General features: G+C 37.2%; 1 protein-coding gene across 2 annotated transcripts in view; it reads right to left on the reverse strand.

The window, feature by feature from the left end:
- The window catches only part of Runx1t1 (RUNX1 partner transcriptional co-repressor 1), a 140,770-nt gene that overhangs the window by 2,190 nt on the left and 114,609 nt on the right, over nt 1–23,971 (reverse strand). For both annotated transcript variants that reach the window (XM_090339053.1, XM_090339054.1), the window contains 3 exons: nt 18,841–18,909; nt 12,421–12,611; nt 1–283 (listed from right to left, as the gene is read on the reverse strand). The exon at nt 1–283 is cut by the window's left edge and continues 2,190 nt beyond it. In XM_090339053.1, the coding sequence (XP_090195179.1) occupies nt 8–283; nt 12,421–12,611; nt 18,841–18,909 (536 nt within the window). In that variant the 3' untranslated portion in view covers nt 1–7. The remainder of the gene's footprint in view (nt 284–12,420; nt 12,612–18,840; nt 18,910–23,971) is intronic.

The following is a 23,971-nucleotide window of genomic DNA, read 5'->3' on the forward strand; positions in this document are numbered from 1 at the left end:
TCTGTGTCTAGCGAGGGGTTGTCTCTATGGTGGAGGGGGTCCCCGGGGTGGTCGACCTCGGAGTGGCTGCTGGTGGTGTGTCCATTGGGCTCCCGGCCCCACTGCTAGGTGTGACGGAGGAGCTGACTGCAGGTGTGTCTCCTTGCTGAGGGGCCTGTAGGGTCTGTCCACAGATGTGGTGATGCTTCTCCCAGTCTTTGTGCTGGCAAAAGGAGCCACAGTATCGGGCTGTGTTGCAGCCACTGCAGGTCTCACTTGCTTTGCGACCACAATTCCAGCAACTCTAAAGGAGAAAGGAAGATACCACATGAATACACTGTGAAGACAGAAATCAAATGCAGCTGCAACATGGTGATGTCCACTTATTTTAGAGCGTACAACACACACACACACACACACACCACATGAATATACTGTGAAGACAGAAATCAAATGCAGCTGCAACATGGTGATGTCCACTTATTTTAGAGCGTACACACACACACACACACACACACACACACACACACACTGAGTATATAATATATCTGACTACTGAGCCAGGGTACAGAATCCAAGTGGAGGCCTGAACACACAGCAAAATGCAATGTTTGATATAGGAGGATTGTTGCAACTTCTCTGTCAACTGTCATTACGGTTCTTGAAATAGTTGAAGGGTTTCTTCTTGTTTTTAGGTTGAACTATCTTCACATGGAATTTCTCCATCCTCTGATGTAATTAAGAACCTAGAGTATCCACATTTTTTCCTTCTAATACCCATGCCAAAACAGTCACCAGTACCTAATACTAGGAATCACAAAGGAACTGCCAAATACCATCCCCTGGCTTCAAAGTAATACAGTAAAGTAGATAAAGCAATTGCTCTCTGTTCTATCCATGGCTATTACAGGATGTGGCAGGCACTTGGAATTGCTTTGGGGGGTTAGTTCTTCCCACTCAAGTTATTCAGTGTACCTAACAAACAAATTCTAAGACAGTTTAAGCAATCTCCTTTTCCTTAGGTCCATAAGAGAGGCTCTTTGGCTATTTTTATCCAGTATATCCTAAGCACCCAGTGTTTAATATATCGAAGATGTCTCAAATACATTTGCAAAATAAAATCAGATGACACTTTGAAATAGTGAGAGATCCTGGGCTGAGGTAAATAAGGAATCTGTTTGCATGAAACATTTTCTAGTGGGGACTTGGGTTCAACTGTGTCCTGAGAACTAAACTCTCACTCTGTCAACTGAGAAGCCAGTGTTTCAGATGATTTATACTTTAAGATAAACACCTTGTGAGTGAGAGCACAGACATTCTAGGGGCTGATGAACACCTGTGTGTGTGTGTGTGTGTGTGTGTGTGTGTGTGTGTGTGTGTGTGTCTGTGTGACACAGATGCTGTGAAGGAAGGAATAGGGGGTGGGGAGACTAAGCTATAAAAATATACTCAATATGTCTCTTCTAGAAGGTACATAGGCGTCGAGAGCTGACTTTAAATGTCCATTTATACGTTTACATTCCTAGTTTCTTTGATAACACCAATTCCACTGTAAAATGCTGTATCAACTGGTCTTCACTACATGTTGTTCAGGTTTCTGTTCTTTATTTCCCACTCTTTGTTCGCTTGTGTTGTTGGAGATCTAACCCTGGGCCTTGCACATGACAAGCAAGTGATCTACCACTGAGCAACATCCCATCATCCTTCTTCACTGGTGTTGATTATTTTCTTGCAAAACAACCTTCTGACTATTAATCTGGTAACCCCCAACCAATTCACAGTATGTGGTTATGTCATGATTAAAATAGGTTCTTTTAAAGCAATGACACAGATTTTGCAAGAACAATGGCCCATCTACATTTGTTTTGTTCTCAGTATGTCAGCTGCATGGTTCAGGTACACTCACAATTCCACTGAAAATACCCGAGGTGAAATGACAGCTCATCCCACAAAGTACAAGGCTTGGCCACTGTCACAATATTCAAGATCAATTTTCAGCAGCCACACTAATGTCTCTTACAAAGAAACTTCTAGGCAGGTACTTTTGAGAGTCGGAGTGTACAGACTTCAAGGGCTATCATTTAAAACTTTGAGAAAGTTCTATACACCCACTACTTTCCAACTTATAGGTCACATCCTGATGAGGAAAAACAAAACAAAATATATGATCTCAAACTGTAGGTGAGAGGTGTTTTATGTGAATACAGCTTAAGAGATGTGACATTTGATCTGTAAAATGTCACAAGCAAAAATCCAACAGAACTGTTTAAGTAGTATTAGGACTTAGAATGAAGCAGTATTCTTTTCTTTTACTGTTAATGGGAGAAACTACCTGTAAAGACTTTGGAGAACTGAGAAGTTCCATGACTGTACTTTGATAGGCTAGCCACTCAACATTCATTCCATTCCATTGCATGGATAATGGTTCCAGAAAGATGCAAATAAAGGTGGATCTGGCCCATCCTTCAAAGCAATGAGGCCTGACACTCAGTGCTCAGAGGGAAGTTTACTTCTGTGGGGTTTTGCTTTCTTTTCTTTTCTTTTCTTTTTTTTTTTTTTTGGAGATTGCCAGCTGGGTCCTGGAACAAACTCAGCAACTAAATGATATTCCTAAATTACATCACAAAATCCCAATTAGAGAACAGAGACTTAAATCCAAAACAATATTTTAAGGCCATTATACATCTCATCTGAGTCAAGTGGCTTCTTTAGGAAATACCCTGGTATGAGTCCTATCCGGTTTTTGGCAGAGGCCTATTCTGGCAGACACAGGGTGGTAACTGTCCAATACTCAATGGCCCCTTCAGATTGAAATCAGATGTATGCAACATTCTCAATTTAAACTGATTAAACACACAGACTAAACCAGGTAATTACAAATGCATGTGTTGGGGAGTGGAAAGAGGAGACAGAATGGGGACTTCTTTATTTTTTAAAGTGTTTTCAAAGATGGGAACAATTTTACAAATAAAAAACATGGACTTGTGCCAAATACAGAAACAGATGTTGTGGATTGCGAAGCTGCTGGGAATTGAGGCTTCTCTGCCTAGCATTGCCTGGGTCTGCTCCAGGATTTAAGGGCTCTGGCTAAGTTTCATCTCTAGTCTCATTCTACAGTTGTTCAATCTTATTCATTTACCACCCATTGTAGGGGACAAAAGCTATCATCAGCTGGAGGAAGATACAACAAAGAGTAACTTAAACAACCTGGTAGAGGAAAAAAAGACACTAGCATGTGTGTGTTGCCATTAAAAATGAAGAAATTTATGATTTTCTAATAAGAAAAATCAGAGCGTATACTACTTTTTAATAGCTCGTTTAGAAACTGAAAGGGCATTTCTATCAGTATATTTCTCTTGGCTATCTCTACTGAATTGGTGATTCCTGACTTACAAGGCTACTGACTGATCAGTGATACTCAACCTCTAATAGTCATAAAGAGACTTAAAGAGGTTGGGGACAGAGGAACTCACAGTGTAAGTCCTTGGGGTGGGATCACTCTAAGTTTCTAAGCTTTTCCTTGTGTCCACAAAGATGAGATTTACAAATTGTACCTAACACCCAGAGGCGTATCCATAAAGTCAGGGATGAAGGCAGTCAATAGCTTAATCTAATTTTATATTTTTCAATTCGTCCTATTTTTTATTTAGGCTAGAAATTCTTTTTTTTTTGGCCAGTCCTGGGCTTGAGCTCAGGGCCTGAGCACTGTCCTTGGACTTTCTCAAGGCTAGAGCTCTACCACTTGAGCCTCAGCACCACTTCTGGCTTTTTTGCATGTATGTGGTACCAAGGAATCGAACCCGGGTCTTTGTGCATGCTAGGCAAGCACTTTAACCACTAGGCCAAACTCGCAGCCCCTAGGCTAGAAATTCTTAATAGTTGTTTTACTTATTTATCTTTTTAAAAAATCATTAAGCTTTCCTTTCAGGCCTCTCAGGAATGATGTCTTTGATTGAAATCACCACAACAATATAGAAACGTCACCAAGATGCTTTTAAGAGCACATTTCTTTCCCAAGGCTCATAGCCTTTGTTTACTTAGGTTATTAATGCTCTCTTTACAGCATAAAGAATATTTTCCTCTCTCTGTAAAATGAGGACAAATCAATTTACCAACCTTTGCCTATGACTCAGATGAAGAATCTGAAGCTAAACACAACCCAAATTTAGCTAGATATACTATATACGCACAAGGTCTATGGGTCTAATCATGATGGATTGAAGCTTTGGGGATGATAAAGTTGTAACTCAAAGATTTTATACTTTACTTCTTATAGCAAATCTCTTTGTCTTTAAGGGGAAACAAAGTTATTTCTTTTATCTTGTTATGTTAGATACCTCAGAAAATGGTCCTCTTGCTCTATTGGTAAAATATATTCCTAATCATCCTTAATGCTGAAAGTAAAGATTTTGTCCTGAATTACTTTGCTTCTCACAAATGGTGCTCAATAAATTTAAATTGATTATAGAATTGAATTTTCCAAAACGCAAAGGGCTGGCTTCACTAATTCTGCAAGCAACTCTGTAGAGAGTAACTCTGTTGAGATCACAGCATATTAGGTTTACATTGCATTTAATAGCTTCAAATTATTTTCATGTATATTTTGAAGCTCAGGAAACTGAGGGCTTAAAATAACTTTTGCAAGAAGAGTTGCCTAAATGTCAGAGAGAAGAAATCATGTATCCAAGGTTTGAGTCTCCCAGATATTTGGGCCGAGAAGTCAAAACTCTTTCCAAATGCCATACTTCATTAATTTCAAATCTTTTCTTAGGTCTTCTTGCTGTAGCAAAAAATTAGGTTAAAGGTATATAACTAGTGAAAGAGAATCAGGAACTTGGAGGCATCAAAGACAAGGTGTTGTTGTATATCATGGAAATGGTCCAGGTTTCAGATTTAGGCTAATCCATTTCTTTTCTAATGTTATCCTTCAGTGGCATTAGGACACACAGGTTGCTTAAGCTATTGGAGAAAAACTGCCCATGCGCAGAACTCAAAACTGCATGGCTGTTCGCGGCTGTCTCAGTGCCGAGCACAGTGCCTGTGGGACGACAGGTCATAATGTCTCTGGCAAGCAGTACCATTAGCTTCTTTTCTGGTACGGGCTGAAAGAAAGCAGTTAGATACAACATCCTGCACTTGACCAAGCCTCTCTCCATCTTGAGAAGTTAAAAGCTCACACTCTTCAAATTAAATGCCTTTACCTACAGGAATTGACTGTGGACAGGGTCAGGACTTCAACTAGCTAAAGTCAGTAATTTACTTTTCCTCCATCCTCATTGCCCTCACACTTTCTGGAGTTGCCCCAACTTCTGATCACTTACTCATTCTTCCTTTCTAGTGCTCCTTACTGAAATTTCTCCTGCTTTTCATTTCCAAGGTACTAAAAAAGTTCTGTTTCCTACAATATAGGTTCCTCTTCTAATTGTTCATTTTCTTCTTGTTGTCTGGGTGGATGTTGGGAAGAACTATTCTTTCCTTCCTCCCATCTCCTTTGTCAGATGTGGCTTCCATGATCAACTGTAACTGAAAGACTCCAACCTGTTTCTCCAGCTTTGGATGGAGCTAGGTCAGGAGGCTCTTATTTACCAGTGCTCCCTACAGCTCTGTTGCTATCTATTTTAATCATGGGCCATACTCAAGAGTGTGACTTCCACATTTTACTACATGCCAAACTCAGAAGTTATTTCTGAGGTCTTTCTTTCCTATCTCATAAGGAAATCCGTTGTTGTCTTCCCTATTGAAATTCTTTCTTAATTCCCTCCCTCCTATCATCCCCTTGAGATTCCTGGTCAGCTTATATGTATCTAACTTCCACTCACATCATTTGTACCACACAACCACCACCTTGCAGTTTTGGATCACACAAACATTATCCTACTTTTGGAGATGAGAAAAGCCAAAACTCTAAGAAGTGAGCAACACAATGTCAAACCAATCACATTGCTCTGTCCACTATGCCACAAAGAGCTGGCCTGATAAGAAAAATCTAACTGGAATCTAACATCTCAGCTCAAGGTCTGAGCTTTCTGGCAGTTGACTGGACTGGTCAGCCCATAAGGCTTACACACAGGACAGCATAACAACTATGAGTTTACTTGGATATCAGTTCCACAATTCCAGCCATACACATCTGGGGTACTAAGTAATTCTAGAAGGAGAATCTTTCTGATTTGCTCATCTGATCAAGGCTTAGCACATTCTAGAAATATAAAAACCTCATCAATGTCTCTGAGAGTGCCATAAACTACCCAACTCTGCAATGCTGTGCCCCATACAGGATAATAAAGGCCATTTTAACAAGGATGAGAATGTTAATTGGTGTCTGAAAAACTCAGAACTGAATTTTTGTACTGTTCTGTTGGAACAATATAATTGTTTATATTCTGTTTATTTTTGCTTACTGTAGATTATGTTCTAACAACCAAAGTTAAAACAAGCTACTTCAAAAAGTAGCTGTGAATTGAAAGTCCCTAAACAACTGCTGGAAGATAATAATAATAGTAATAATAATAGCAATAATCGGAAAGCAGGAGTTGTATCATTGTATTGGAAATAACATGTGTAGCCAATGTGTATATACAAAAGATATACAAGGGATATAACCGCTTGAGGTGATCAAATTCCATTGTATCCTGGTTGAAATATATGCCAAATACATATAATATACTGTTAAAAGATAAAATATGGATAATTATCATGCAGCTTTGGTTCTGTCTCAAATCTGGTGTCATTCTTCTAGTAATACCACAACTTTTGTAAATCCAAATAAAATTAAAGGACTCAGCAGCAATAAATGATGAAAGTCCAACAAAGAAATATGTACACTAGCTGGGCATGGTGGCTCATGCTTGTAATCCTAGTCAGGAGGCTGAGATCTGAAGATCTCAGTTCAAAGCCAGCCAGGCACTTAAAAGTCTGTGAGACTCTTATCTCTAATTAATCACCAAAAAACTGGAAGTGGGGCTATGGCTCAAGGGGTAGGGCAATAGCCTTGATCAGAAGAGCTCAGGGACAGTGCCCAGGCCTAGAGTTCAATTCCCATAACTGACAAAATACATACATACATACATACATACATACATACATACATACATACATACGCTGGTAAACATTCAAGGAAAACCCTCCTGCTACTTCCATGCAGCATGAGGCTATTAAAACAGTATCTGGCATCTAGACAATCTAGGCCAAGGAACAGGTCACTGTACAGACTGAGATGCTGAATAAGTAGCCAAACTCTTCCTTGCTAGCTTTCTTACTCACAGGGAGAGAAAACATATCTGTTTTGCCATGCCTGATATAAGAAGTAAAAGAGCCATAATATAAAATGGAAATTGTGGCCAGGTTCCTGGGCTCATACTTATAATTCTATTGACTCAGGAGACTGAGATCTGAGGATCATAGTTCAAAGCTAGCCTGAGCAGGAAAGTCCTTGAAACTAGAGCTAGTTCAAGCTTGAGTGAAAAAGATTCAGGGACAATGCCAAGACCTTGTGTTCAAACCCCAGTACCAAGACCAAAAATAAAATAAAATTGTGTCCCGCTGGATTAATAATCATTGTACCTCCTTGTATTTCACCTCGGGCAAAACAAACTCCCTACAAACCCCAAAGCTTGGTTGACTGTGGTTTGTGGTACCCAGGAAATACCTGATTCATAAGAGTGGTATACCCAGAAAAGCACCTTATTTACTGTGAAAAAAATGCTGTTTTGGATGATATATTATTTGATGTCCTTCTCACCACAAACACTACATATGCCAAACATTCCTGTCTGTGCTTTCTTTTTGCTCGACTCGTCAAATCAATGTTTCAAATAGTCTCTTTCTTCCCGAAACTTTTCCATCCTTGCTGCCAGTTCTTCTTGTTTTTTAAGAATCACTCATTTTTCTAAGCAGAATCAGCACTATTGTCTTAATTTCACACATGTGAAAACTGAGGTAAAGGAAGACGAAGGAGTCTGAGAGCCAGACCTTAAATTCAAGTCCAGAAAGAAAGAAAAAGAAAAGGAAGGTTAAATGTAGAAACTGAAGGGAGAAGTTAGAGATACTTGTAATTAACACAAATATCTCCGAGGAAACAAAAGCCACCAGGAGCTAAGAGTTCCAGTCTTCTGATTCTGACGTTCAAGTCCCTTCTTACAATCCCTACACCGCAGAAAAGGTCACAAAAGTAACTTCTAATTTTTCAGTATCTACATATTCCCATACATCCTGGTTATACAGATTATAGATTTAGATTACAGAGTACAGATATAGATTATATAGATTTAGATAAGAAGTCGGAAAGGAAGACTAAGAAATGTTCCAGTCAAAAAAAAAGTACAAACTATGAAGAATGAGTAAAAGAAATATAAACTTCCGATAAAAATTTAAAAATTAAATAAATGAGTCAAGCAAGCAAACAACATCACATTCGTTAAGAAGAAATATGGCCAGGCGCAGTAGCTCACACCTGTAACCCTAGCTTCTCAGGAGGCTGAGATCTGAGGATCGTAGTTCAAAGCCAGCCCAGGCATTAAAAATCATAAGACTCTTAACTTCAAGAAAAGAGGAAGTGGTGCTGTTGCTCAAGCAGCCTTGTGCTGAAGAGCTCAGGGACAGTGCCCAGGCCCAGAGTTCATGTCCCATGACTGCCAAAAAATAAAAAACAAAAAAGAAAGAAAGAAAAGGGAAAAAAATAAATGGGATCCATCAGGAGAGATAATTGAGCTGACCCCAGATGCAGCCTTCTGTGTGCTGCTCTTGGATTCCTTTTGAACCCGCACAGAAGATGATCCTTCCGTACCCTGAATATGGTCTCTCAGTCTTGTGATCATACATTATACAATCACACAATATTACACATAAGGATACTGCAAAGTACAACGATACCGATGTAATTACATGAAGATGATAAAAGTTCCTCTCGAGCTCAGGTATACAGTCATTCTACATCTGACCCCACAATGCTCACCCTTTCTAGTCTAATGAGATTGGTCTGTCCAGCTGCACTGACTAATTTACTTGATCCTGTAAACATTTTAACTAGTGTTTAAGCACACACACACACACACACACACACACACACACACACACACACACGGGGGGGGGGGGAGGGAGGGAGGGAGGGAGGGAGAGAGGGAGAGAGAGAGGGAGAGGGAGAGAGAGAGAGCGCACAATTACTTTCTTGTCTTTTTTTGGTTCATGGAGCTTGAACTTTGAGCCTGGGCACTGTCTCTGAGCTCTTCAGCTAAAGGCTAGCATTCTACCACTTGAGCCACAGCACCACTTTCCCTTTTCTAATGATTAACTGGAGATAAGAGTCTCATAGTGTTTAGTGCCTGGGGTGGCTTTGAACCATGATCCTCAGATCCTCAGTTCTCAGCCTCCTGAGTAGCTATGATTACAGGCATGAGCCACTGTGCTCGAAGCACAATTACTTTCTTTGCTACTTCACACATAACTTAGGTAGCTCAAAACCAACATGTTTTAAAGGTGGTACAAATTAAGGTTACATGATGTGAGCACCCAAATCCCCTGTGTCCACTAAAAAATGATGACAGCTTCTTTCTTGACAGCTACTGAAGTGCTGAGTCTTACCCATTCAACCTCTGGGTGTCCAGCTAGCACTTTCAGCTTTATCCATCCCCACCACGACTACCAACCATCCTCATAGAATTGTCTTCTGAAGCACAGAGAGAGCTCATTTCTCCTTGTTACTTTCTTAAAAACCCGTAACCACACGGACATCTAAATAATCAAACCCAAATACCCATCTGCTGCAAGGTGGTCTTGCTTCCGAAGGTCAGTTTAAGGTTCCTTCTCTACCTTCCCTTTGCTTCCTTACAGGAGGCAGCAGAAAGCAGTGGGGAGGGGCTGTAGGGGAAGACAGCTGCCAACCAGTTCCTAATTACCCCTAAGTCCCAGAAGCCTTTGAATTTATTATGCTCTTATAATTTAGCTATTTGACTCTCTTTATGAATTGTAGTCAGCATAAAGCAAGGTAGTCCTTGTGCTTCAGTGGCAATAGGGTCCCTCATACGTAATAAAAACTCAATGAAAGAATAAACAAATAAATGGATGTGAGCATTTTGACCTATAGGGATCAAATAACAAACTTCCCTGAGTAGGGCACACAAAGAAAGCCCATTAATTCCAGAATGCAATTTTAAAATCAATAATGTTGCACTTACCAGCAAAATAAATAAATAAATATATATATATATATATACATATGTGTGTACATATATATGCATTTTTCAACTGATGGCTACCATAGACAAACTTTCTATTTTGTTCTAAGAAAATAAGAGAAAATTTATGAACTATCAAAAGGGAATTGTTGTGTGGGCTTTATTGTGGGCTGAATAGGTAGTAGCCAAAGAAATTCCTGGATATAAAGCCAAAGTAGGAATTCTTAGAAGTGTTAAAGTATCTTCATAGTGGATGGGCTGGCCCACATATTCTTTACCTGACGGATGTCCATTCCCTGGGAGACAATGCTAGGGAGGGATGCAAAGGGACCATCTAGCCTAGCATGGGAAGCCAGGGCCTTTCTGGTTGTCAGAGGTTCCAGCAAGCTTTCTAAATTTGAATTCTAACATTGGTGTGACAGCTTTAGCATCCATGTGACATTTTTTTTCTAGATAGGTTTAAGGATAAAGACACAAAGTACATATATATCATACAAGAGTTATCACTTAAATACAAGGATCTATTAATTCACATCCTCTCGCAAGGTTATGTCTTTATAATTTAGTGACCTATAAAATACTTTTAACACCTCTAACACAACTCTAAATGTTTGCTGAAAATGATAATGCCTGATGAGGATTGTGGATTGTGCCTCACAATGCCACTAATTTGTACAACTTCTTTTCAAAAGATGGTAGTAAGTTTTTATTTTAAAAAAAAAACATAAAAATAAAAAAACGAAGTCCTTATATATCTTAGCTGCAAGATGCCAATAAAATTGAATTTCTGCCTGTTTTAATTCAACAATGGAGAAGTCAGCAGTTAAAGAGTAGATAAATTTCCTTTTGTCCCTGTCTTCCTGAGAAACTTTCAAATGTTGAAAATCAATTCCTTTTGTCCCCTTGTTATTCATCTGCTACACATTAAATAGAAACTCTGGGCATTGAGTGATCCCTGCCGCGCCTTTCATCTAGAGAAAAGCCTGGTACAAATTAAATTCTTACTCTCTCTCGCAAATTGTAGATATGTATTGTAGTAGACCATTGATTTATCAGTTCATGCCTCTGAGAGTTCAGCTTTGTGAGACTAGCTAATTGTAGTCTTTTATCTAAAGTTACTATGGGGTTGAAGATTATGAGGCTGTATTAATTAACATGAAGCATTTCTAGGTAGCTCTGACCTGATAGGCTATATTTTAAAATATTGTTACATTTAGTTATTTACTTCCCAGTTCCTTGAATCATTGAGGCTTTGTGGTGTGTGTGTGTGTGTGTGTGTGTGTGTGTGTGTGTGTGTGTGTGTGTGTGAATTTACCATACTGAAATAGTACTAAATGGTGATAGCATGCTATTTTATGACCACCAAAATGGGTATGCTAAATTATGAGGAAATACAGATTGCACACAATACCATTTAGGAATCTGTAGTGAATGCAACTACTGCTTTAGCACTGAACTTTTAGGATCAATAGCTAAAAGAGTGATTTTTGATCTCAGACATGTAGTATCTCTTTAGAGACCATAGAGAACACAGTTTATCTTTATTAAATCACTTCTATTAGAAAGAAGCCCCCCCACACACATATGCACATTCACACACAGAGTAGAGTTAGCAAGTCTAAACACTGATGGGAATTTATAAGTATTTCACATTATTCTGTACATCAAACATGCAAGACACCTTTCTGGATAGAGAACAATTCTTGTAAACTGCCCTTCCTCCTTCCCTTCCCCTCTCCCTTCCTCCCTTCCTCCTCTCTCTCCCTTTCTCTGTCTCTGTCTTCCTGTCTCTTCCTCCCTCCCTCCCTCCTTCCCTTCCCTTCCCTTTCTTCCTTCCTTCCTTCCTTCCTTCCTTCCTTCCTTCCTTCCTTCCTTCCTTCCTTTTCTTTTTTTTTTCTGTTTTCTTTCCAGACCTGAGGCTTCAACTCAGGGCCTGGGTACTGTCCTTGAGCTTGCTCAAGGCTAGCACTCTACCACTTGAGCCACAGCACCATTTCTGGCTTTTTCTGTGTATGCGGTACTGAGGAATCAAACCTAGGGCTTCATGCATGCCTGGCAAGCTCTCTACCACTCGGCCCTGCTCCAGGTCTCTAAATGTTTCATAGAGGAATGAAATTAGATCAGCTCTTGATCAATCTCCCATGGTTCTCAAGTTTTCTCCCAAAGATTTTGTCTAAAGCCCAGTATCCCATTTCACTTGGGATCCCCTAGAATCAAACTGTGATCAACTGCAGATCTTCCTCACTTGGGAGCTCGCCCAACCTCTCACCTCGCTGGAATCCTCCTGCTGATTGATAACCGCCAAGGCGTCCTCGGCGGCCTGTCGCTTGGCTTCGGCCACTGTGCGCTCCATCTTCGCTCTCTCCGTGGTGATCATGTCGTGGGCTTTGCGTTCTGCCTCAGACACGGCCTTCTGCAACTCAGTCATCGCCTGGCGCTTCACCTCGTTCACAGCCTCCTCTGTGTAGCCATCAGGACAAATAGCAAGAGAATGAAACCTCTGTTAGCTCAGGATCCTGGTCCCTTCCCGAGTTCTACAAAACAGGCATAATAACTCTCCTCACTGGATCACTGCGTAGTGCTGGCTAAGAGACTACCAGACCTTTGAAATTTCTTTAGGAAAGTCAATAGTGTGACTACGTTTTTAAAGCCTCTACCTCTAGGAATACTTTTTAAATGCACAAATCATTCCTAAAATTTTTCTACCCAAACAGTGCCTTGCAGAAATGACACGGAAAGCAGATTTGGTAGCTAAAGGCAAGAATACACACAAGAAACCCAAGTGGATCGTTCTGACACATGAAGTAGTTTTCCAAAAAATAGTAGCTTAATATGAATGTCTGAGAACAAAAAATAAAGGAACTAGGTGTGGCTGCAGACACCTGTAATCCCGGCACATGGGAGTCTATATGCAGAACATTGCAAGGTCAACGTCAGTCTAGCTTATCGAGATTCAGCATCAAACTACAATGAATAAATAAGTAACTGAATCAAAAAGAAAAAGAGGAAGGAAGGAGGGAGGGAGGGAAAGAGAGAAGGAGGGAGAAAAAAGGAAGGAACGAAGGAAGGAAGGGAGGAGGGGAGAGAGGAAAAGGAAGGGTAAGAAATAAAAAGAAAATTGGTTGAACATAATTGCTCACATCTGTAATCACAGCCATATAGGAAGGAAAGAGAATGGGATAAGTTCAAGCCTAGCCTGGGAAAAATGTTAGGGAAACTCCATGTCAAAGAACAAGTAGAGCTTGAGAGTTCATACTTGTACTCCAGGTACAGACAGCTAGGCAGACTAAGGTTGAGGCTAGCTCTAGTGAAAAGCATGATCCTCTCTGAAGTAAATAACTGGAGGGTAAAGGGCTTAATGCTTGTATACACACAGGATATAAACAATTGCTTTGCTGACAAAAAATAGAATAAAATGGAGAAAAATTAAACTGGATAGTAAATAACAGTTTTGTTCAATAAAACCAAGAATGTTAGAAGATGATCTAGTTGTACATTTTCTGAAATGATTTCTGAGCAATAAGGATAAACACCTTCAGAGAGGCTAGGTGATGGAAGTTTTGAAAAACACTGTAACTTCATTTCTAGTTTTGAGCTGTGGCCAATCAACTCCATCGAATATATCCGATGTTTCCTCCAAACTAACTGTTGCTCTACACAAACATGACCAAACCATGCCACAGGCCAAGACCTTGTATGGATGGTGATGGGAGACCTGCCAGGTATCAATTAACCCTTTGGTTTTGGCAGCAGCAAAAGTACAAAGATTCAGCTAATGTACAATGCAAGATTGACAACTCCAATAAGTAATTTTCATTTAAAAAAATTAACTGTTCTAATTAACAAGGGAAAATATCCTCCCCCAGAATTAGTTTATCTAATTTTCATCTTTATTCAAAGCAAAATGACAATGATTAATTGAAAATTTAATAAGCAGTAATTATTAACTTGGCAAACCTAGTACCAATTAACACTCTATTAAAACTAATTATGACATGTTTCATTCAAGTGTTTGCACTTAATTGTTTCACCCACTTAAAAAGCACCTTAATTAAATGTTCTGTTTAATTAAAAACATAGATTCCTAATAAAAAATGTTTTACTGTAGATTAAAAATGTAAGAGATCCAAGTCCCGCCAGGGTCTCCTAAAATGAGGAGAGTTTATTTCACACACATCTATGGGTACGACTTGCAGAACATCAGGAAATGCTCCACTGGTGACTCACTGTCAGGAACTTTTTGTCACCTCTGTCACTTTAGCAGTATTTCTCAAGAATGTTCCTTTGCAATGATTTTCTGCTTCAGTTTTACAAACCCAAATGCAAATCAAAGATGCTGACTGGAAACAGTAACTAAAATAATGTTAAGCCTTTGTTAGCTGCTTCAAGGTATGCATTTTTTTTAAACCTGGATAGAATCAGGCTAGCGTAGACGGGCTCACAGGAGCTTCTTCATCAGGAGGCGAAAGATGCCTTCATTACCTGATCATAAACGACTGGGGCACAGGGGAAGCACTGCCCTTCTAACTATACAGCCAGGGTCTCATTTCATTTGAATATTCAAGGTGAATTAAAATTCTATCTAAGTGGTAATACAGGACAATAATTTTTGCTTACGATCAAAGCTGTAGCTTGACTAATTGTATATGCAAATCAGGCAATTTATATTTAAATTATGCATTCCTATTCTAATCCCACAGGCATATACAGATCAGCAAAGAGAATTGGTAGGACATTTGCAAGGTGCTTGAATATTTATTACCAACTGCAAACATTCTCTGATTGTTTGAAAAGAAACATAAGAACACATTCATCTTTTTTCTGCGTGTTTCAGTTTGAAAACCATCTTTTTGTTATTATTTGTTTCTACTGTTGCATAAAGTTCTTTGTACTTTTTGAGTAAATCTGTATTTTGAGTAAGTCTGTATTGCTCTTGAAAAGATTTTCCAAAAATATTACACTTAGAGAAAAGCTGATAAGACTGCTCATCCTATAAAATGTGCATTAATCTGTTATTAAAGTAACTTAGAACAGTAAGTGTAAAATCTTCCTAGGTCTTCAGAAAAAATAATCATGATCAATTTTCATGTCTTGACTTTGTAACTGGACTATTGTATAAAAACATTTATACTGACAGGGAACACAAGTAAAGCAACATCATATCTATAAATTACAAATCATTAAGGAAAAGTGTGAGTGAATGTAGTGTGTGTATATATATATATATGCTTTGCATATATTTACATAAAATACTAAATATGTCTTTATATGTTATATATTCACCAACCAAAAATTAAATGAATATTATTCAAAACAAAAAACTTATAATTTTAAATATGTGTATGTATGCATACATAGGTATATACATGCAGACACAATTTTCTGAGAAAAGAGATCCATTGGTTACATGACCTTACATTACTAGATAGATCTCTTTGGCATATTCCCAGTGCTCTAAACTCTACTTATCTTTTGCCACAAGGATAATGTATCATATGTTCATTGCAAAGACATATTTTATTGTCTTCTTTTTGAAACCAAAATCTTTTTTCTCAGCCTACTTTTGGTTTGCTACGAAAAATAGTTTTCAAGCTATGACACCTCTGATGTTGTCATCATGTTGGAGGTATTCACACTGGAAACATCCAAACTGTCTTTTAAGACATCTGTCTTTGTTGTCCCTTGGTTATTCTCATACTGTTACAGTATCTTACCTTGTTATGTGGTATATTCTATATACATTTAATTGTTTATTTGAAATAGGAAAGGGAAGAGGTGAAAACAAGATGAGGGGAAGGGGTGGGGGAAGGAAATGGGGACAAAAAAACCTGAGAAAAGGTATCAATGTGTGTGAAGCAATGCACCTTCTATCTGGTGAATATAACTGTAATCCCTCTATTAGTTACAATTTTTAAGGTGTCTCTCTAGATAACTATTACTAATTACTGGAATTCTCCATGTAAAGTTGTCAATCATATTTTAGGAATTTAATATACTCAACTATTAATAAAAAGAAAATGACTCCCAAACTATTCTTATGCATCCAGTTAGGGTAGGTACCAGAGTGAGAATAAAGAATGTAACCTGTACTACCACCAAATTATCTTTTAGAATGAAAACCTAATCTAGGTGATAGATACATACCTTTATAAAATAACCCAAACAGTTCTTACATAAGATATATACACATATAAAAGCAAATTTTTCTTTTTTTTTCTTTCTATACCATCTACGTTCCTCAAGCCTAAAGCACATCAGGATTGGATTCAGATGCCCATAGAACAGAGAGTGAAGAAAAATAATGATAGATTAAACAGATGACAACATAAATATGACTAAGTGGAAAATGCACAGTACAGTTTTGAATCTGCTTCCAATTGCTTACCACTTCTGGTAGGATTGCCTTTGTGCTTAGCTATTCAGGTTGACTTTTCAACAAAAGTGATATATTCAGAAAAAATCCTGCTCTCACTTAATAGAAGACCAACAAAGACTTGAACAGATAATAACACAGGGAAGTTTGGATTATACAAGACCTGGCTGTCAGGTTTTCTATAAGGATGAACAAGAATTTAACTCAAATACATGTAACTAAGGGAAACAGAAAGACCCTTCCCTCAGTTTAAAAAGTCATCCTTCTGCTATCAAAAAAAAAAAAAGATAAAACCAGCAAATTCTTTGTACCTCTTATTAGAATAAGATGTACAGACAGCTTGAAAATGGAGGGGAATACATGGGCAGAAAGATGTAGCAATTCTTTTTTTAGGTGTTGGTTCCCCACCATGTTTTGTACAACACTTGAATAAAAGTGATTAGGATTGCTATTATTAGTGATATTAAAAATTCTACTGAGGAACCTCTACAGGACAGGTGAGTCACATACTACATAGTTCAATGTTAGAGTTGAATGGATCTGATTTGTATATCAAATACATGAGAGAATGTTCTAGATGTTATTCCAAGCTATCAAGCCTAGAGTACTATTAAAATGTCCTATTTTGATAGATTTTGTCATTTGCCCCCAAACAGTACTCTTTTGACAATCTGTAAAATATATGAATAAGATCCCTAGAAACCGAAGATTCAGCAAGTAGCTTAACATTATAAACTCAGGTAAGTGAAATCAAAACCCCAAGCGAAACTTTTATAGAAACACAATAAAAAAAAAAAAAAAAAAAAAAAAAACAAACTTCCCCTCGGCTCTTAAATTGGTCCTTCCAGCATTATGCCCAGTTGACTCTGCAGAAAAAAAGCAATCCCTAGTTTTGCGACTCAAACAAACAAATGGTTTGAACAGCTGGCATTACAGCAGCTCAAAGCCACAACCACAACATTTTTAATGCCATCTTTAACTTCTAAAACAGGCTGAGCTGGATTTATATAAGTTTTTGCTCAGCTTGTTCTCTTTCTAGATTTCGCTAGACCTGAATATTAAGCACAATCAGAACAATGTAACGGCTGTGCCATCATGAGTTTCAAATGCTGCACACAACCTAGAGAGCAATACTTCACAGACAGCACACATATAAGCAGAAGTCTAGCACAACTAACATTGAAAATTTTAAAAATAATTTAGGTCTGACTCTTGACTAGTAATTAGCACAGAAGATACATCATAAAAGTTGATGTTTTTTGTTTATTGGTCTGTTTGCAGTCATTTCTTTTGTTTTTCTTGTTTTTCCTCTTGGTTGATATTCCTAATATCACTGTTTTTTTCTGTACCCTTTTTATGTAAGTTTATTTGCTTTGGAGAAGGGAAGGGAAATCAGAAACAGTGGGACCAATTCAACAGTGATGCTCACTGGCCACTATGTTGGAAATAAACTTTACAACTGTGGGGGGAGGGGAACCAGGAGGGGAAAAAGTGGGAGAAAATGAGGGAGGAAGTAACACTGTTCAGAACAAAAAAATATACTCATTACTTGACTTATGTAACTATAACCCCTATGTACATCACCTTTACAATGAAATTTAGTTTAAATAATAAAAAATAGTTGAGGGCAGAGTGCGTGCCTAGCATGCATTAAGCCCTGGGTTTGATTCCTCAATACCACATAAACAGAAAAAGTCAAAGTGGTACTGTGCCTCAAGTCATACAGTGCTAGTTTTGTGCAAAAGAAAACAGGGACAGTACCCAGACCCTGAGTTCAAGCCCCAGGATAGGCAATAAGAAACATTAAACAAAACAAAACAAAAAAACATGGTTAACTGTAACTTCAAATATCCTCAAGAAGTTCCTTAACAATGAACTGGATATGATGTGACATTTTTTTTTTAAATGAAGGCAAAGGGAATTGCTAAAGTGTGCAATTAAATTCCTAAAGCAGTTTTTTTTTCCATCAAAAGAAAACTGCATGCAAGCAAAAGCCTCCTATGCCGAATTTCAGCCTGAAACCATTACAGCCCCTGAAAACAAACAAACAAAAATCAGGACGGGGTGGAGGGGGAGAGTAATAAAGGAAATATTGCCAGCCTTTCAATTATGACACTAGCAGATGCTAAAACTATTTCACGTTTTAATCAGGCTTGGTTTGAGAATATTAATGAGGGGATTGCTATTGTTGTTTTTGTTTTGTTTTTGCTGTTGTTGTGAGTAGTAAAGTCCTTCCTCCTCATTCTTCACATCACTGCATTAACAACTGCACACAGCTGCCAGCACACGAAACTAATGTTTTAAAACAGTTCTTACCAGCTTTCTTCCAGATCTCCTCTGGCACGTATCCAGATGCAGGCCTGTGAAGGAATTCCCGATGCGCATCTATGAAAAGGATGGGAAGGGGTGGAGAGAAGGGAAAAGCACATCAGCATGACCAGGTCCTCACACGGAGCTGAACAAGCAATACCCTGTCTCCTGGCTTCAGCACAAAAATGCAGTTCTCAAAGAGCTAAACGTTTCCCTGAGAAAACACACCAAAATAGCAAGGCCAGTCATCAGAGCCCAAGGAAAACAGAAGGTCATTGGACCAAATGTTTCATATGTTCAAATCCAGAGCAATTTTATTTCATTACATAACAGGATGTTTGGGAACAGCCTTCCCAGGGTTCTCTCATTGTGGTAGTTTACAGATATATGTTCTATATTGTTGAAGAATTGGTACTTTTGTTGTAAAGATTCAAATTAGTAGCTAAAGAAACCAATTGTTAGGGTAATGCAATCTCCACAGAATACTGGTTCTACCACCTTTTCACAGCCCTACTTAAGAGGGCTAACCCAAATTTCACATGTTGTTTCTTATGAAAAAAATCTCGTTGAACACTGAAAGTTTTCACACAAATTTGATGTTAGGGATTGGACATTGACGGAAGTAAGAAAGACCTATCAGAATGAATTCAGACATTCAGCTGAACAAATAGAATCTGGTATGTGCCTTCCAGAAAAGGAAATGAAGTTGTACTTGAAATGTTATGTTTATTAAGCTTTGGAATTTTAAAGTTGATGTAGGAATGCTAAGTTTCCAAATAACATCTTTCATGTTAGATTTTCAATAAAAACCTATGTGCCCAATTATGTTTTCAGAAGAAAATAATCAGCTGGATTTGTATAGACCATAACAATCATTCAGCCCATGTTAAAATCCAAAATAGGTATGTAATTTTCTCTATATTCAAAAAATGCCAAGTAGCAAGACAGAGGTTTTAGACAATATTTTGGTTAATGATATGTGGATAGTCAAAAAGAATTCAGTCCAATTTGTTGGGTGTTATATAATAACTGCAGAATAATAAAAAGAAAGAAAAACCACAATAAATTTAGCTATATTCATGGCATGGCATTTGAATGCTTTAAACGCTCTACATCTTTGTATGGTACTAGATTTATACCTTAAAAGCTTGCTACAACTTGATCAAGGATGAACAAACTCTTCATTCTATATTTTCAAAAGTTTGTGTATGTTTTGGAAATGAGTCCAAATATAATAGGTTTATATCAAAATCACATGACTACTTAATTATTAGATAGTCTGGAAATACCCATGTATTCTTGTATATGCAATCATTTCTGTAAAGTCAATGACAAAAAATAACTGAGATATTTCATCTGAAGTGCTTTTCATTCTTAAAGAAAGTGAGATAAAAACTATTTGATACATACGTGAATTAAAGGAAATGCAATGTAATTAATTGGGGTCATCAAGATTATGTCTCATACCTCTGTAACTATTTCCATAAGAAAATAATTACAATGAGCTTCATAGGTTCACATTTTCACAGGTGATACAGCAAAATAGAACTTTTCACCTCTACAATAACAATAATTTTTTAAAATCTAAAACAGATTTGCTTAAAAAATTTTTAAATTTGCTTAGAATAACTTTTAAGAATAAGAGATTTTGATTTAAGACTGTTTAATTGAGGAAAGCCTAAATTGGTAAAAAGCCTACAATTAATAAACCCTAAAAACAGGGAGAAAAATAAAACAAAACCCTGCCTTCTCCAAAGCAGAATACTTTTTCTTTTCACTTAGCAGGCTAAAAAAAAAAAGATCCATTAAAAATTCTCTCAGTAAATACCCAAACATTGTTAAAAAAGCCAAAGATGTTGACTTGTCCAAAGTTGATGATGCATAAATAATATTAATTTCTAGTTATGAAAAGCATAGAGAAAGCATAGAGATGGTTCTAGAATCCAGTGGAGTTGAATCTGCATTCATCAATGACTCTCAATGGGACACTGGGCAAATTGGCTCCTCTAACTTCCAGAGCCTCCTCTGTGAAGTTTGGACACTCCTAATGGAATTGAAGAGTGCTGTTTTGAGATTTAAGGAGATCCATCATGTTCCCTGCTTGGCACAGAACATCTAAAATTGTAATTAGACATTACTTGTTATGTATTAACTCCATTATTATTGTTTCATTTAATAAGCTGTCCAATCAGAATGGATATAGACTTCTTTCTTTACTAATAACTAAGATGTATACAATCCCTCAAACCATTATTCTCATAGCACTTAACCAAACTGCACAAAAGTTTAAAGAAAAAAAACCACTCAGTTAGACAATGAACACCAAGTAATTTCTTAATTTCTGTAATATAAGTTACTTGGGAATGGAAATTATTTCTACATGTTACCAATCACTGTCTTTGTCCTTGGAAGCAAAGGATTCAAATTTTATAGCCTTAAACTTGACTCAGACCTTAACATTTGTCATTCTTTCCAGCTTTCCAACATCAATGTGCTATGCAGCAGGATTCATGAGGGTTCATGGATCATACTGAAAATGATGCAGTTTTTCATCTTGGCCCTGTTTCTCAATGCAACATCATCATATCCATACAGACCCAAATCACACCTGGCCTAGAAGCCAACAGAAATTCCCATGCCAGTGATGCAAAATGCTTTCAATTCTGCTAATCTACTTTCTAATTCTTTTTGCAAAAGAGCCACATGTAAAGACAAATAATTATATGTACAGATTTGGTAATGTTCTCATTTCTTTTACTATGTCCTTGATAAACATCAGCTCTAAAGAACAGAACAGAGTGAACATTAGAGGTATACTCTTGAGAATATTAGAACTATTATCTGATAAACATTAGAACTTTTCCTTTAATAGCTACAAAAATAAATGATTACTAGAGTAACTATCTCTCCTGACTAACCAGTACCAATATCAACATCTATATAAGCAAGGCTGAGCTCAAAAGAAAAAAATTAATAATCTTTAGGTTGGTCGATATGACAAGAGACAATTTTCCAAGGAGTTTTATTATTTTAGAATATAAGGTAATTTAGACAAACTTGTAAAAACATATTGAGATCTACAAAGGAACTTATTTATAATTATTAATTCTTAACTACCTGTAAAATATTCATTTTCACAAAAATGAATAGTTGAAACACAGTGTAAATATGTGGAAATACAACAATGAAATCATCCCTGTACAACCGCTATAAGCCAGATTTTAAAAAGAATGCACTTTAAAGGGAAAATATTATTCTACATGAAAGAGAGACATGAGAGCATACACAAGATCTAGTTTAAATGTGAGATTACATATAGATTCATTGTAATTACTTAAAGATGGCAACGCTGTAGGAAAGGCCTTCTAAATTAAATCTAGCTTGCTTAGAGATGCAAATTGCTTTGGAGTAGGCGGGAAGAAGAGGAGGGCAAACTCATTAACTTAAAAAAAATCTATGAAGAGAGTGGAACAATTTAGAGTGATGAGAAATGTCATAAGAAATGTAAAAGGTCTATGGCATATGAAAGACATGGATAATGCACTACACTTAGGACGGAATGGAGACCATGGGAAACTAGATACATGACGGGCCACCATCAGTATACATGAAGGTTGAGCTGAAAGCCCCTGGAGAATCCAAATGACCTCTTATGACCCAGGACAGCAAGCAGCTAGGTATAGCTTTCACTTTCTAATGGGCAGAATGAGACTGTGAACATGATAGTATCTACTTCAGCACCAAGAAAAGAAAAGAACAGTCAAATGATGCTGTCTCTACAAATGCTACTTATTTTTATTTTTAAAGAAAATAAATCCTGAGATCTCAGTACTATTTTCTCAGAGCCCACATCCAATTTAGAAGCTAGTAATGCATGACAATTTCCACCTTTAATAAGAAATATTGTTAATTTCCTCAGAGGTACCAACTCCTTTTTCAAAAGATGGGCATATTTAACTAAGTCTTTATAAACCAAATATTAAAGAATAAAAAATAGACTTTTTAAATATAGGAAGCATTTGCATGATGAAGTCAGTTGAATGGTCATGAGATGAATTTTGTGATGTAATTTAAAGGAATCAGTACAACTGTATAAAGCTCCAAATTTTGCAGAGATATCTAGAGAACTTATCTGTAGTTTTTTTATAAGAGAAATGGATTAACACTTCTCTAGGAAACAAATAACTATTTTTTTCTGTAGTCATGTATTATGAATTAGGGTCTTAGAAGTAAAACACTAGATTTACTAAAGACAGATTTTTTTCTGACCATTAAATAAGTACCCACCTAAAATAACTGCTTGAAAACTTTTTCTAGATAAAAATGTATACTAAGATGTGCTACTCTTTCAAGTTCTTTTCATGATTGCATATTACAAATAATTATAATACTTACTATATGTCAGGCACTGTCCCACGACTGATTCATGACTGACTGATGACATACTGGGGATCAAACAAGGGCTTAGGTATGCAGTAGTACCATTTGAGCCCCAGTCCCCAACTTTTCTCATAGCTCACATAATACTCACAGTAATGTCTACAAGCTGTGTATTATGGCCATATTAATTTAACAGATGAAGAAACTACAGTACAGAAAGAACATATCATGTCAAAAGGTCATAAAATATATGTAGTGATAAATCTGTCTAGAATTTGTGCTTTTAAACTTAATGCTAGCTCTCCCAGGATATGCATAGCAAGAAGAAAGTCTATAATTCACCACTATGATAATCACAGAAGTTTCCATGTAGACCAAATTTAAATATATAAACCAATCCAACAAATTTCTGAACTGCTAATGTTTTATAAATTTTCCTTTCCACTTAAAATAAACCAAAAATATCTGATATAGTTTTCTTGTACAAGAACAAACCCTACTGGCACAAAAAGAAATCTCCAAACCAATAAAAGATGCCAGGATGAAACAATGCACCAAAAGAAATCTCTGAAAAAAAAGCCATCTAAATATATGCTGTCTGGAGAAAAGATATTCACTTGGTGATGGGAAATTGGATATGCACATGCAAAAGGCTGAAACTGGATCCCTATGTATCACTCTATACTAATATTAATTCAAAATAGACCAGAAAAATAAAATGAGCAAAATATTAGAACTTATCAGTATAAAGAGGAGC

Source organism: Megascapheus bottae, chromosome 9 (assembly GCF_031878675.1).
Source record: "Megascapheus bottae isolate mThoBot1 chromosome 9, mThoBot2.hap1, whole genome shotgun sequence".
In the NCBI taxonomy this organism is placed as follows: domain Eukaryota; kingdom Metazoa; phylum Chordata; class Mammalia; order Rodentia; family Geomyidae; genus Megascapheus; species Megascapheus bottae.